The sequence below is a fragment of the Parasteatoda tepidariorum genome, chromosome 9 (genome assembly GCF_982258835.1).
Source record: "Parasteatoda tepidariorum strain Cologne lab strain chromosome 9, Ptep-v5.0, whole genome shotgun sequence".
Lineage (NCBI taxonomy): Eukaryota > Metazoa > Arthropoda > Arachnida > Araneae > Theridiidae > Parasteatoda > Parasteatoda tepidariorum.
Window position 1 is genome coordinate 5,766,997 of NC_141763.1, and position 15,090 is coordinate 5,782,086.

At 31.8% G+C, this 15,090-nt stretch overlaps 1 protein-coding gene across 1 annotated transcript in view; it reads right to left on the bottom strand.

The window, feature by feature from the left end:
* Positions 1-13,869, bottom strand: part of Spg7 (SPG7 matrix AAA peptidase subunit, paraplegin) — a 73,021-nt gene extending 59,152 nt beyond the window's left edge. Inside the window, exons 1-4 of the mRNA XM_087150724.1 lie at positions 13,557-13,869; positions 8,795-8,902; positions 1,415-1,478; positions 75-152 (exon numbers count right to left, since the gene is read on the bottom strand). Coding sequence (XP_087006850.1) covers positions 75-152; positions 1,415-1,478; positions 8,795-8,902; positions 13,557-13,631 — 325 coding nt within the window. The 5' untranslated portion in view covers positions 13,632-13,869. The remainder of the gene's footprint in view (positions 1-74; positions 153-1,414; positions 1,479-8,794; positions 8,903-13,556) is intronic.
* Positions 13,870-15,090: the final 1,221 nt, after the last annotated feature.

Consider the following 15,090-nt stretch of genomic DNA (forward strand, 5'->3'; position numbering starts at 1 on the left):
ATCTGCTTATAGCAACAAGTTCATCATCAGCTATATTATGAACTGTTGTATTAGGGTATTTTCAATGCACTTACCTTCTTCATCTCCTTTCTTCTTCGGATCCTCAGAATTAGAACAAGCAGCAGATGTTCTGAATGTTCTTCCAAAAACACCTATAATGAATGTAAGCCTGAATCATGCAAGATTATTTAAAATATGAAATTATAATGGAAGATTTATTATTTGTGAAAAATGGTTAGTAGATTTTGTAGAAACTCCTCACTTTAACGCCACCCAACAACTACCCTTCTAAGCAGATCGACTGTTTTTTGCACTCTACACATCAACAACAGCGCCACCGCTCCCATATCCTATTAGCGCATGTCCGCCCTTCTGTGAGCTTCAAGGTAAAGTTGCCACTAATTAATTTACAACCCTCGTAGTTTAGTATAACTGAAATATCCCATAGATTGTGCTTTGAGTGGTCACCATTTTTTACAAGATGTAAATAAGGAACAAAATTCCCTTTATTTTCCCAGTTTGTAAAGAAGAACTAAAAATTCCCTGTATTTTCCAGGTTCTCCCTGTGGAGTGGCAACCCTGTTGGTTATTAAATTCTGTTTTATGAAACAAAATATAATTTGTGGAAAACCCCTGATTGTTTTGAGCCTTCTCTTAAAAAGTACAAAAACTACTCAAAAAATTGCCTGAAACTTTTTAAGATATTCAAATAAAACTTTTTCCATTAGTTGTCCACGAGTTTAGCTGCAATTCCGGTGGGCGTTCCAGAAGGTGATCAGTAAATGCATTTAGTACTCATAAAACTTTAATTTTGATTAGGATACCATTTTAGAGGAATAATTTACCCTAAATTTTAAACTGTTTCTACTGTGTTTTTAGAAACATATTTGAAGAAGAGCCATTGATATTTAAGCTTAATTACAGGTTATAGAGATATCATAATCTAAATTTTAAGTGATTTTAGTAGATTTAGAATGAGATTGCATTTTATTTCTTCATTGTCTTTTTTTGATTTGGATTAATGGAATGTTATGCCTTGGAATTTTAAAATTGCATTACATTGAAAAGGTTAATCTTGTGTAGAAAAATTTGGAACTTGAAATAGTGTATAATTTGGAGATGTTTATGCCCATGTTAGCATTTGGAAATGATTGGAGTTATGTTTGTTGAAAATTTAGAGTTGTAATAAAATTAGTTTTAAATGTTAAGTGTTTCCTGTAATTCCTTGGTTATTTGTCTATTTTTGAACCTGGGTAACTGTTACCAAAGTTTAATTTAGCAATCACAGCCTAACCAAAGTTTGAAGGGTAACAGTACAATATAAAATTTCCAGGAAAAAAGAAACCAATAAAATTATCACATCAGTAACAAACTTTGGTATAAAAATTTTGTTCAATTAGAAAAAAACATTTACCATGATTCATCAGATCATTTTGTAGGTGTAACCTTGAATGAAATCCATTACTGGACACTATTCTCTAAAATGTAAAATAAATTGGATTAGTTAAAAGTATCCATAGTAGTAGCACACAAACAAAATATTTTTTGACTCAATGGTTGGATATTTTCTGAAATAAAAATATATATATTGCAATAGCAAACTAATAATTTTTTTCTCCTTATATAGCCTTTGATAAACATTGGGGTGGCACATTTTAAGATTATTTTCAAATTTAATGTTTCAAAAACGTATACACGTATTTTCAAACTGCAGAAGCTATGGATCGCGCCTCTATAGTCTTAGTTGTTGGATATGGAACTTTTTCCCAACAGTCAATAAACCGCAGAGTAATTTACACAGTAACTAACTCTTGCAGAAAGCTCTTGCAGAAATAAAAATTTATTCGAAAATTATGAATCGTGAATAATTTAGATGAAAAAGTTAACAGAACATAGTAATGGCTACACATTACCGAAACCCTTCTGGAAGAATCTTACATGATATTAGCTTTTAAAAAAACAAAGGGAGAGCGAGTATTCTGTTCAAGTCTCGGCCTTTAGACATCGAGATTTGTCCCCAACCACCAATTAACCAATTACTAACTACTGATCATCTCACATAAATTATTGTACAAGTAGGTGAAAAGTTGAATAAGTAACTGACTTCTTCCATTGGGAAAAATTGTCTTACTACCTACTGAATTGTCTAACTACCTACCGAGCACCTCACATAAATTATTGTACAAGTAGGTGAAAAGTTGAATAAGTAACTGGCTTCTTCCATTGGGAAAAATTGTCTTACTACCTACTGAATTGTCTAACTACCTACCGAGCATCTCACATAAATTATTGTACAAGTAGGTGAAAAGTTGAATAAGTAACTGGCTTCTTCCATTGGGAAAAATTGTCTTACTACCTACTGAATTGTCTAACTACCTACCGAGCACCTCACATAAATTATTGTACAAGTAGGTGAAAAGTTGAATAAGTAACTGGCTTCTTCCATTGGGAAAAATTGTCTTACTACCTACTGAATTGTCTAACTACCTACCGAGCATCTCACATAAATTATTGTACAAGTAGGTGAAAAGTTGAATAAGTAACTGGCTTCTTCCATTGGGAAAAATTGTCTTACTACCTACTGAATTGTCTAACTACCTACCGAGCACCTCACATAAATTATTGTACAAGTAGGTGAAAAGTTGAATAAGTAACTGGCTTCTTCCATTGGGAAAAATTGTCTTACTACCTACTGAATTGTCTAACTACCTACCAAGCACCTCACATAAATTATTGTACAAGTAGGTGAAAAGTTGAGTAAGTAACTGGCTTCTTCCATTGGGAAAAATTGCCTTACGAGCGTAGTTTTGTCATCACTCCTGATGAACACCTGACATAGAACTTAAATGAACTATGACGCACAATTGTTGACATCTGTGAGTAAATTGTCTTGAAGGATATAATTATAAGATGCAAAATAGCTCAGTGGGTTTCTTCTTTATTTTAATATAGAGTATTTCCTTCTATTGTTCCTTCTTTCTTAGCTGCACTCCAAAAAAACATTTGCTAGATAATAGCAGGATGTAAGTAATGAGGTAAGTATTTACCAAATTCTTTGCATCTCATAATAAATAGTGTTTCGGATTTTTTTAAATATTTTTTTTATAAAAGTTATATTCGAAAATAATAACAATTTTACAAATTACAGGTACTACAGGTTAAATTTTATTACATTATGTTTCTTAGATTTAATAATACATACATCCTTTAAGTCTGAGTATACTTTCCTCCTTTCTTACTATACTTCATGTGACAGATATTAATTGTAAAAATACTATCCTCATAATCAATTAAGACCAGATTTTGAGTAGTTAAAATTATTTAATCTAAAACAGTTAATAAAATGAGGCATTATCATAGTAAAACCTAAACACAAACTGCCCAATAATTTACATGGCAGTTATTTGAAAAATATGTCTAATTGCCAAAATAGTTGAAGTTATATATTTCCAATAAAGCAAAGCAGATATAAAATTAAAAAATGTTTGATAAAAGAAAAATATCTTTGAGATGAAAATATATGCATATGTAGGTGCATAGTGCTCAGAGGAGCATTCTCTTTTCTATCATTAATTCTAATAATTATATGTATTTTTTATGAGACTAAAAAAAAAAACTGGTTTTTGATTAAAATATTTTTTTTTTCCAATGCCCAGCTGGAGAATGACCTTTTGTCATACAGGCATCTGAAGGGCAGATTTGTTGGCCATTTTTTCAGGGGCACCATATTAGGTGGGTCAACATTGCCACAGTAAGGACAGATAGTACAGGAAAGGAAAGAACATCCATGCGTTGCCCGGGATTTGAACCTAGAACCTTTCTGATGCAAGGCCAGTTCCTTGACCCCTACACATGCCGATTGGCATTGATTAAAATGTATTACCATAAGTTTTACAAGTATTGTTCTCAATTATAGCCATGACTGTGAGTTGTTAATGCCTACTAATCACACCATTGGATTTACAGTAAACTCACAGTAATAACTGCTTTTTGTTGGTATTAATTAGTCATAGCTAATATGCATTCTAAATGAAGAAATCAGGTATAATACTTTTGATCATGATTTAATTGGAAATACATATTAGTATTATTATATATTATATGTACAGTAAAACCTCGCTAAAATACTTTGGGGACCAAATAAATATATTGTTGTACAGGGATTAATTATCATATCGAAGAACTACATACTTAGGGGACACAATAAGTTTTCTCCTACATTTTAATGTTATATATGTATAAACTATAAATCTATTTATATACTAGTGAACTGCGCCCCCTGCTCGCCAACCCCCGAAAATTGCTATGCAATCTTATATGGTTTGCTTTGCAAACCAAGCTCGCTTTGCTCGCTACTAACTTAAAATTCTAAGAATTCAAAACAATCATTCAAATCCATATAAAAACTTGTTTTTTTTTTTTAAAAAAAATTACATCTTTTTAGTAAATACTAAGTCATGAAAATAAATTTGAATTCAAATAAATAACAGGTAATTCCTTAAACCTATTAGAAATGTGCTATGGTATAATTCGCGATATAAATCAAAAATCATCAAATAAATTTGTAATATATAAATTCGTGAAAAAAAGTGCTTTAGACAAAATACTAAAATAGAGATCCATCGACAAAGACTACTCACTTCTGCCCAGCTTAATAGTATGAGATTGCCGCAGCTGATGCTCTCTGGTTATTTCAGTTTCCATTTTTAAAAGCGCTATATGTTGAGCCACCTCAGCTAGATTTGGCATGTGACATTTTTAGCGGCAATCGTTGGTCGATTTTCTAGCGTTGCCATTCGGGGAGTTGTAATGAGGCTTTTTTTGTGGCCGTGTAAGAGAAATAGTAACATAAACAAAACAAAGCAAACGTTGCCATGGGCGGAAAAGAAATACAGCCAAAATTTGGGAGCCACGTAAGAGAATTATATACATTAGATTATATAAAAATATAATTTGCAGAGTGGTAATTATGGTTAAATATAAAATCAGATAGGAATGTTACATCTGTGACTTCCTAAGAGAAAAGGGAAGCAATTCTAAGAATGGAATGTCTTGGGGGTGGTCTATGTACATCAAGGATGGGTTATTGAAGTCTGAATACAACAGACATTCACTGTGGTTAAAAGAAATAAGATAAGTACATAATCAGCAGTGAGTCTTTTCTTCTCAGAAAAGACCAAGAAAAAAAAGAAGAAAAAAAAAGGCAAAATATAATAAAATAAGATTTTTTACATTATTTGGAAACCAATAAAAATGGAGAAAATAGGGATGAAATTTGGCCGGCCAGGTGGCCGAGTGGTTAGCGTGCCTGACTGTGAAGCCAATGGCAGCGGGTTCGAATCTCGCTCTGGGCATGAAGGTTTCTCTCTCTCTGTTGTCTTTTGATGTGTGAATGTATGAATGCGGCCCACCCTATGAACGGGTATTTGTGGCAGTGTGGCGTGGGTAATGTTGCTTGCCTTCGTGACTTTGGTTCACAGGTGCCCACTGGATAAAAATAAATGAGCAACATTTCCGGCATCTTCTAAGGTGAAGAACGAAAGTTCAGTGCCTGCCGTTATCTTTTTTTTTTAAAAAAAAAGGTTGAAATTTGAAGAAAATTTTTTTTCGTTTTACAGGTGGGTTTATTGCTTCAGAGAATATTGAGAGGTGGATAACATTAATTCATATGCAAGTTCGTCGGGACCACGAAACATTATTGTAATAGAGGGAGTTATTGTTGTATCGGATATCGTAGTAGCGAGAGTTCATCGTATTATAAATGTATATTAAAAATAATCAATTAACAAAGCAAATAATAAAGAAGAAAGCATTAAACTGTTTACGTGATATTATAAATTTCATTTGTAATAATCGAACAAAATCACTAGAAGTATATTTCTCAGTTTCGAAAATATGTCTAAATTCTAACTACGTTTCTGGTGTTTATCTCGAGTAACGTCATTTTATAAATCACTTTTATTTAAATAATGTAGACTTGAATAATTTTTTTCTCCCTTTCCATATAACTTTTCTTTTAATGACAATAAAATAACAACTACAGTAGAGAACCATTTATCCGGTATCCAGATAACCGGGAAACCAGAAAACCGGGAAACATTTCGCTCGGTTTTCCCGCCATTATAAACTAGAACGATTATGAAACAAAGCGGAAATTGGACTCATCCTTGAAGTTGAGTAGAGGAAAATGTGAGGAAGGGGAGAATTCACCCCCGTTTTTCCGTGACCTTGAAGATCTTTAGATCGAGAAGAGGCAGGGAAGGGACAAACGTTTTATTTTCTCCTTTAGGTCGTCAATCAAACTCAAAGGAGTGGCATGCTGATTTAGTTTTCTCTTTGTGCATTGCACAAGGCATATCAGTGCATGTGAAAATGCATTGCACATGCATATCAGTGAACAGTAGATGAAAGAGAAAAATATATTTATCTTGACATCGATTAATAAAAATAAAATATTTTTCTTTTGAATAAATTCTTTTTCTTTGGAAGTGTGGTATCATTTGCAAGTTTTTCTTGATGTGGAATCACTTCTGCTTACGTTAAAAATCGTGTTTTTATAAAAAAAAGTAAAATGAGAATTGTTTATTAATTTAAACATACGATTATTTTATAAAGCAGATTGCAGTTTTGCTTTTCTGATTCCACTACGTTTGATTTTTTTTCTTTTCATGATAAATTTTGCACTCAATAAATTAATTCTTTTTATTCATTAACTTTATCATTGGGTTCTTTTAATAAAAAAAACTCCATTAATCTTATTAATCTTGCCTTGTTCCGGGTTTTAATATTTATGCTAGTGCCTTTTTTACCTATCGTTTTGATAATTTTCAAGTGTTGTTTTTATTTAGACTAATAAGTTTTCCTTTTAATTTATCGTCCCCCCTCCCCCCGTATAATTAGGTATGAAATATATTGCATTATTTAATCATTGGTTTTGTTTATATTAGTTAATTTAGGAATTGTAATTATTTTTAAAAAATAAATATGAGAATTTCGTATCTTTCCAACTTGTTTTTCTTGTCTAAATTTGCAAATTTTTTTTATTCTTTTAAATGTTATTTTTCTACCATTTTTTTTTCTTTTTAAAATTAGGAGTGCTTTTCTTTTTTCTCTTACTTTAAAATGTGTTACACTTTTTCCTTGCAATTCAGGTGTGATAAAACATCGATTAACGACACTTTTTGGTCGTTCCAGAAAACCGGGAAATTCAGACATCCGGGATAGCGATGGTCCCGAGCATCCCGGATAATTGGTTCTCTACTGTATTTCTAGTTTTAAATTTTTATTTGTATTTCTGCTAATACAGTACAGAACCCGTTATCCGGAAATCAGAAAACCGGAAAATCAAAAAACCGGAACGAAATTCTATAAATTTACCTGCCATTTTTTAAAAAAATGTTTTTTTCCTCATAAGATTTTAGGATTTTTCTTTCTATTTTGAAAGATGTTTACCTTACCATCATTTTGGAAATAATCATTAGTGTATTACTTCATCGTTTTTTCTTCTTTTTAAGATTATTTCTAAATATTTTTTTTTTTTAGTTGGGTTTAACAATAAAAAAAACGGCTTTTTGTAGCGATTCAGAAAACCGGAAAAATCAGTTATCCGGAATAGCGATGGTCCTGATCGTTCCGGATAATCGGTTCCCTACTGTATTTAAAGCAGAAAATTAGATTTAAGATAAGAAAAAAAAATTTATAAAAAATATCTTTGAAATGAAAAAGTACAATGAATGATCACAATTATAAAAATAAAAAATTGTCTATGACATCAGTTATGTATTAAAAAAAATGACATCATATTAAAAAAAATCTAGTAATTACTTAGTTATTCTACACAATATTTAATAATTCATCTTGATTTAATTAAAGGAGGAAAAAGTAATTTTAAAAAAATTTATGATTTCTAAAATAATGATTTCAACAAAAACATAGTCTCCAAAAATGAAATTCTATTCTTAGTGAATACAGATTACATTATCTTTCATTCTCAACAAAGTTTTATTTTTTTAATAAAGCAACATTTTTCCGCATCATAATAAATATGAGCAAAATATGTGTACAACTAATGCAGCCACTGAGTTTCATCTAATTCTTTAAAAAAAAATATCAATGTTGCAACCGTAATCAATATTAATAAATACACACAAGAGAATTCTTAAACAAGGTATTTATGCAAAATATATTTAAGTCATTAGTAGGTCCCAGGCAAAGTATGAAAAAAGGTTTACAAAATTTGACTTTTTATCTCTTTTTACACCTGGCTGTGTTGCAAAATTTTGTTGTCGGCGCATGCGCATTCCATGCAGCCTGTGCACGTGATGACTCGTGCTGTGAGATAAATAACGAGCATAAATTCTGCCATTCTGCAGCGATCATTGATCATATTTCCAACAGTCTTGAGCGGGAAAGGTAGAAAATGAGGCTAAAATTTATGTTAAGTTAATACGTCGATATGCTAATATATATATACACAGGGAAAGAGAGAGAGAGATAGAAGCGGTCACAGTAACCATTAAGTACCTAAAATTGTGACTCTTGAATTTTTTATTAAACTTTTCTTCCCTAGAAGCATAACACGAAGCTCTGAAGTATTAATACACGTTGGCTAAAATAAAGCCATAAAGTTCTTATTTGCCTTAACTACCTTACTATTTAATTATTAGGATCTAAAAATAAGGTTTAAATAGATTAGAAGGTTTCTCCAATTCAAATTTCAAGATAATTATGCAAATGTTACTAAATTAGTATAACACTACATCCAAGCTTTCATGAACAAATTACCAATACTTACTAAACATGAGCTGAATGTCCTGCAAAACAATGGCTTCAGACCACATAGCAATTCAGATTTTCTAGAGTTCGAAATAGCATACTGTCGAGAAAAAATCCTCCAATGGTGCTAAATTAATAAAAAAAAATTGATTAAGTTACATTTTTCATACTAAATGTAGATAATTTAATGAAAATCAGAGTTCTTTTTTATTTAAATCAGAACATTTTAAAGTTATTAAATCTTTTTATGACCTTTCTGCAAGAACTCTAATAAATATTGGGTCATTAAGTATGAAATGTCCGATTACCTAAAGCTTCAAGTTTGATACCAGATGTCTCCAATATTTCATTTGGATTGTCCTTTATTTTTTATTTTTGCATTGAGAAGGTACGCCATCTGGTTTTCAGGTGCACTTTTTAGTTTTTAATAGTCTATCGCATTGTCCCCTGGAGGTTAAATATTGTAAGCCATTGATAAGACAAAAATGAGAGTTATTTTCGAATATGAGTTCTGTCATGGAACAAATGCAGCGCAGACAAGCCGAAATGTCAACAAAGTGTTTGGCAAGGATGTAGCTAACGAACTTACAGTACGTCGATGGTTCATAAAATTTCAATCTGGAGATTTTGATCTTCAAAATGAACCACGCTGGCGGCCTGAAAGCAAGGTGGATGACAACCAACTGAAAGCTGTAGTGGAAGCAAATCCATCTCAAACGACGCATGAACTAGCATCAAGGTTTGAAGTTACCATCCCAACAATATTAAGTCATGTGAAAGCAATCGGAAAAGTAAAAAAGCTGGATAAGTGGGTTTCGCATGAGTTGAGCGAGCGTCATCAACGGAACCATTTTGAGGCTTGCTGTTCTTTGGCATCAAGACTAAAAGGCGATCCATTTTTGCACCGGATAGACACGTGCGATGAAAAGTGGATACTTTTTGATAATCACAAGCGTTCGGCACAATGGTTGGACAAAGATGAAGTGCCAAAACACGCCCAAATGCGGAGTATACGCCAAAAAAAAAACTAATGGTGTCTGTTTGGTGGTACAGCGCGGGTGTTAAACACTATAGTTTTATGAAACCTGGGCAATCGATAACAGGGGACCTCTACTGTGAACAGTTATAAGAAATGATGAGGCAGCTGCAAATCAAGCAGCCGAGATTGATCAACAGGGACAGACCAACCCTCCTGCAGGACAATGCTCGACCACACATTGCAAGATCCACGTTAGTTAAACTACAGGAACTGGGTCTGGAAACCTTTTGTCACCCACCGTACTCCTCAGATCTCGTGCCAACTGATTACCATTTTTTCCCAGCTTTGGACAATTTTTTGCAAGGAAAAATATTTAATTCCCAACATGCGGTGTAAAATGCATTTCGGGATTTCATCACCAACTGCTCTCCAAATTTTTTTCGCTAGCGATATTAGTAAGCTATCGTTAAAATGGCAATGTTGTATTGATAGTTTAGGTGCATAGTTTGATCAATTATATTATTTCTTACCCGAGATATAATAAACCAAACTTTCAGCCTCAAATCGGACGTTTCATACTTAATGACCCGATATTACATAAACTAAATAGATTTTGACAGTATATACAAACGCAACACAAAGGAAATGCATACAAAATGTACATCATTTGCATATTTTTATCATCCATTTTTGCATTAATTAAAAAAAAAAGAAAGAAAGAAGTACAATTTGTATTTGTTAGTTAGTCCTATAATATTATATAATACTTTAAAATAGAATATTTCTATAGTTGATCTGTACATACTTATCAGGTATGATTTACCTTCAACTAGATAAATATTGTTAATTGATATAGATATTTTTTGAAATTTATATTCGATGAAAAAAGAATTATAAAACTGTTAGAATCTTTTTAATACATATTTTTCATTGGAATAAACAAGATTTTTCTGATTTTTTTAAAATTACAGTAATTTTTCAAAGTGCTTACACACAAGTATAATTTTATATATTATTTTCCCCCCTCTAACTCAGTTTGTCGTCATGTTAACAAAAAATTTCATTTAAGACATAAATTTTCTAACAATAAATTTTTAAGTGTGGTTAGTTCATAGTTAGATGCAGGGTATCTGCTTAATTTTAGATTTTCAAATTCATGACTTTTCATGATTTTCCATGACTAATTCCAATAATTTTTCACAACTTAACGAAGTTACTATTTTCTCCGACAAAAACACAACAATAAATTTAAAAAAGCATTATAATAACATTAATTGAAATGATAGGTATACAACGCATCTGATACCAAAACTGATATACTACGCATCTTCATATTTATAGATTTTAAATCTAGAAAAGAAAGAGTTGAAACAACAAAATAGCTGGAAAAAATACAAAAGCAAATAATTTTTTTCCCTTTTTTTCTGGAGTCCTGATTTTCCTGTTTTCAATTCAGAATAAAAATAATTCACCAATGACTGGCTTGCTTCAGCCAGAATTTTAAATTGATAAAATAATAAAAAATAAATAACAAAAATTCCGAAATCACAGAAGTTTAAAAGATAATTCGCTCTAGAAATCATGTTTTTTCTTTCAATTTTTGAAAGAACACCATACTATTTAAATAACACGATAAAAACATTTTATATTTTAATCAAATATGACTGTGAGTGGGGATTTTGTTAGGAATTCAGATATTCGGAACAAGATAAAATTGGGGGAGGGGATTCCACTCTAAAAATTAGATTTTTCGGCAATCTAAATCCATGCCTTTCTATGATTTTTTTTAAAAAATAGTTAAAATCATGACATTTCATGACAAATTTTGTTCAATACTGAAATTCATGACTTTCCACAATTTCTCATGACTTTCCAGGTGCGCGGATACCTTGTATATGATGACCAGCTGCCATTTTTCAGAGAAAATGTATTTTGCTTGTTGTAATCTTTTTCCTCAAAAAGGGACAAAAGAAAATAAATTGAAACTCTTACTATCAAATGTCAAGAAGTTGTTGTATATTATATTTTCATCAATGCAATGGGGTATTCACCTTACATCTTTATCTTTTAATCGGACCCTTCACAAATTTCTTTATCTTCATTATCATTTTGTTAATCAAATAAACCCTTCCCAAAAGGGGAAGAAAGACAGATGTAAACGAACTAAATTGCGTTTTCGGCAGACGCTTCTTCCTTTATTCGTCCGAAATGAATATTCTACGCTCAGCAGTATAGGCTAAATACCAAATATTTGTATGTCGCATCGCTAATTTAGTAGCTGCCATTGCTGTTTATTTTTTAAAAATTTAATTTTTTTAATCATTATTTTATTTTTTTAATTATTAATTTTATTTTCAACAATTTAAAAACTCATTGAAAAAGTTTTTTTTGCAATAACGGATCCAATTTGCATACATTCACCAAAGCAGGACCCTGGTTGCAAGAATGTGACTTATCGTTTATTTTATATTCACAAATGACAAGTCATTTTTTCACAATTTTACGAAAACGAACCTTTCACAAAATGTCTGGACAGACCCCTGCATATGGTTTTAGATACATGTAGATTTGACCTACTCAAAATGAGAATAGTATGCCTCACATACACATAGTTTTTAGGGAGAAGGAATGGAGGAGAAAGAAATGTTTTATGACGGCTCTTTAAATTCGCACGTGGTATTTGTGTACAGTAAGCAGGGGAGGTTTTTTTCCCCTTGCAGCATTGGGTATTTCGATTTGTGGTTCAGTTTTTAGTGCAATGTCAGTGTCTTCAAATTTTTCATACATAAAAGAATTTTAGGTCATATAATTTAGTTTTCAGATATATAATGGTGAAAGTTATTAAATGGTAAGTACATAATGAAAATAAAATGTGTAAAATATAAATTTAAACAAGAAATAACTTAATTAAATAAAGTATTTATAGAAATATATATATAGCATTTGCAATTTAAATATTCTGCAGCATATTATTAAACCATGCGTTGATATTTCGGTATTTCATGGATTTAGGCTTAACAGCAAAAAAACCCTCCGGCCGTGAACAGAAACTTTCGAGAGAGACTGCCGGCCTCAGCGATAAGCGCAAGTTTGCGCTTCCCGTCACAAAAGGGTTAATACAGGAATTACCTCTCAGTCTAAACTGATAAAAAATTTATCTTTGAAACAATACAATACTTAAATTTAAATAAATAAATAAAAAAAATTGTAAGCGCTGCAGATAATATGTCAACTAGTTTCAAAAGCTGGTAAAAATTAAAAGAATGTATGTAGTAAATCTTTTATAATTTTCCCAAAATATCATCAATTGGATTTTTACATGATGGATTGTAAAAATGGAATCCTCTTCAGCTTTTAGGTGAGTTTTTATATTTTGAGAAATTTTATGTTATACTTTTATTTTCTTAATTTATGCAGAGTGGTAACAGAACTGCTACCTGGCAGTAACGATTTAATTTTGATTTGTAGTATTTTCCTTTCACGGAATGTTAAAAAAAAATACATGCAATGAAAAATGTCCCAGAAATTAATGCAAATGCATCCACATGTTTTTGTTAACTTAAATTTCCAAGTTTATAATCCATTTGTCACCTTGGAAATTGTAGTTATACGATGGATAACGATATATACCCTCGAAAACGATAGTTAAAGAGCAATATCTAAAAAGTAACAACCAATGGAATTTGTCTACAAGAATAATATATGAATGCAAGTTAGAATAATTACGAAATTCTGAATTGGGATTCAATAAAATAACACTTGAGTTCATGCAATTAGTCAAAAGTTTATGCATAGTAATTACCAACGAAAATTTACGATGTTCAGATAATTTTAAAGAGAGACTATTTGAAATACTCAAATATCTTGATAACGTCATAGTTATCTAGTGTGGAAAAATCACTTTAACTCTTTGAGTGCATTTTCTGCTGAATATTTTCTTTAATTTTATAACATCTTCCAGTTAGAAATTAATTCGTAATGGCAAGAGAATTATCATAATGAATATCAAGCCACTTTTTAAAGAAGCACTATCAAAATATAGAAATGACTTTGTGCTCTAGGGCTTTGCGTCATTCAGACATGGTTAATAAGGTTTTGCCTGCTCATTTCTGTTCGTAAGAACCATTCTCATTCTACCGTGGTTAACCGTATAAAGTAGTAGTTCGAAAAAATACCTAAGTACCCAGATCCTTTCAAGGAAAAAAGAAGAAGAAAAAAAAAAAAAAAAAAAACAGTAACACAAAACGACAAGGTTCACGGTGAGTGAGATCCATAGAAATTCATACTGCACTCAAGTGACCCACGCAGGTCCACACGACCCTTTGCATCACATCCGTGGAGGATTTGCAAACGCAATCTGTTGCACCAAAAATTTAATTTGTTCAAACAATGAAATTTTTCAATCGCGGAAACGTTTTAGCATTTAATTTAATTTGCGCATTTTTGTGTTTAACCGAACTGCATAAAACTAAGTCTCAAAGGCTTAAAACTGGAGACAAGGACGGAGTTTACCAATTTACCAATCTATTTTAACATTTTCACAAAAAGTAGAAGAAACACCAAAAAATAAAAGTGCGCATGATTAAAAAAAGAAGAAAAAATTCCCTATGAGTCTTGCATCCATCCAAAAGCAAGTTTTACTGAATCTTGCTAAAAGCAATTGAAATTTTTTCATCTAGCTCTTAACATTGCAATTTGAGTGTCGATTTTATTTTTAGACATTATTTTTGTTGTTGTTGTCGTTAATTTACGTCGCACTAGAGCTGCACAATGGGCTATTGGCGACGGTCTGGGAAACATCCCGGAGGATGATCCGAAGACATGCCATCACAATTTTGATCCTCTGCGGAGGGGATGGCACCCCCGCTTCGGTAGCTCGACGACCTGCGCGCGAAGTCGAGCACTTTACGGTAGCACAGTTTAACGAGGACCAATACCGCACACCCTCGGTCCCTACACAGAGTGATCCAAGTGGTCACCCATCCGCACACTGATCGCAGCTAGTGATGCTTGACTTCGGTGATCTGCTGGGAACCGTGTCTTAACGATCAGTCCACTGCGGGACAGAATTGATTAAAATTTAATGATTGGATTTTTGGAACGGGGGGATTGAATTAAAATTTAATGTATTTCGAAATAATTTTATATAAAACTAATGTTTTTGTGTAGTTTACATTCATCTTGGTTCATTCAGATCAAGTTGTTGCTTCTTTCCATTACCTAAAAACTGTCTAAAGCAAGTCCAATTTTTATAAACAATAGAAGTTCTTGAAGACAAACTATAATAGGCTTGTGACAGCGACATCTTGTGATGAATTGACTCCATGAGATAAAAA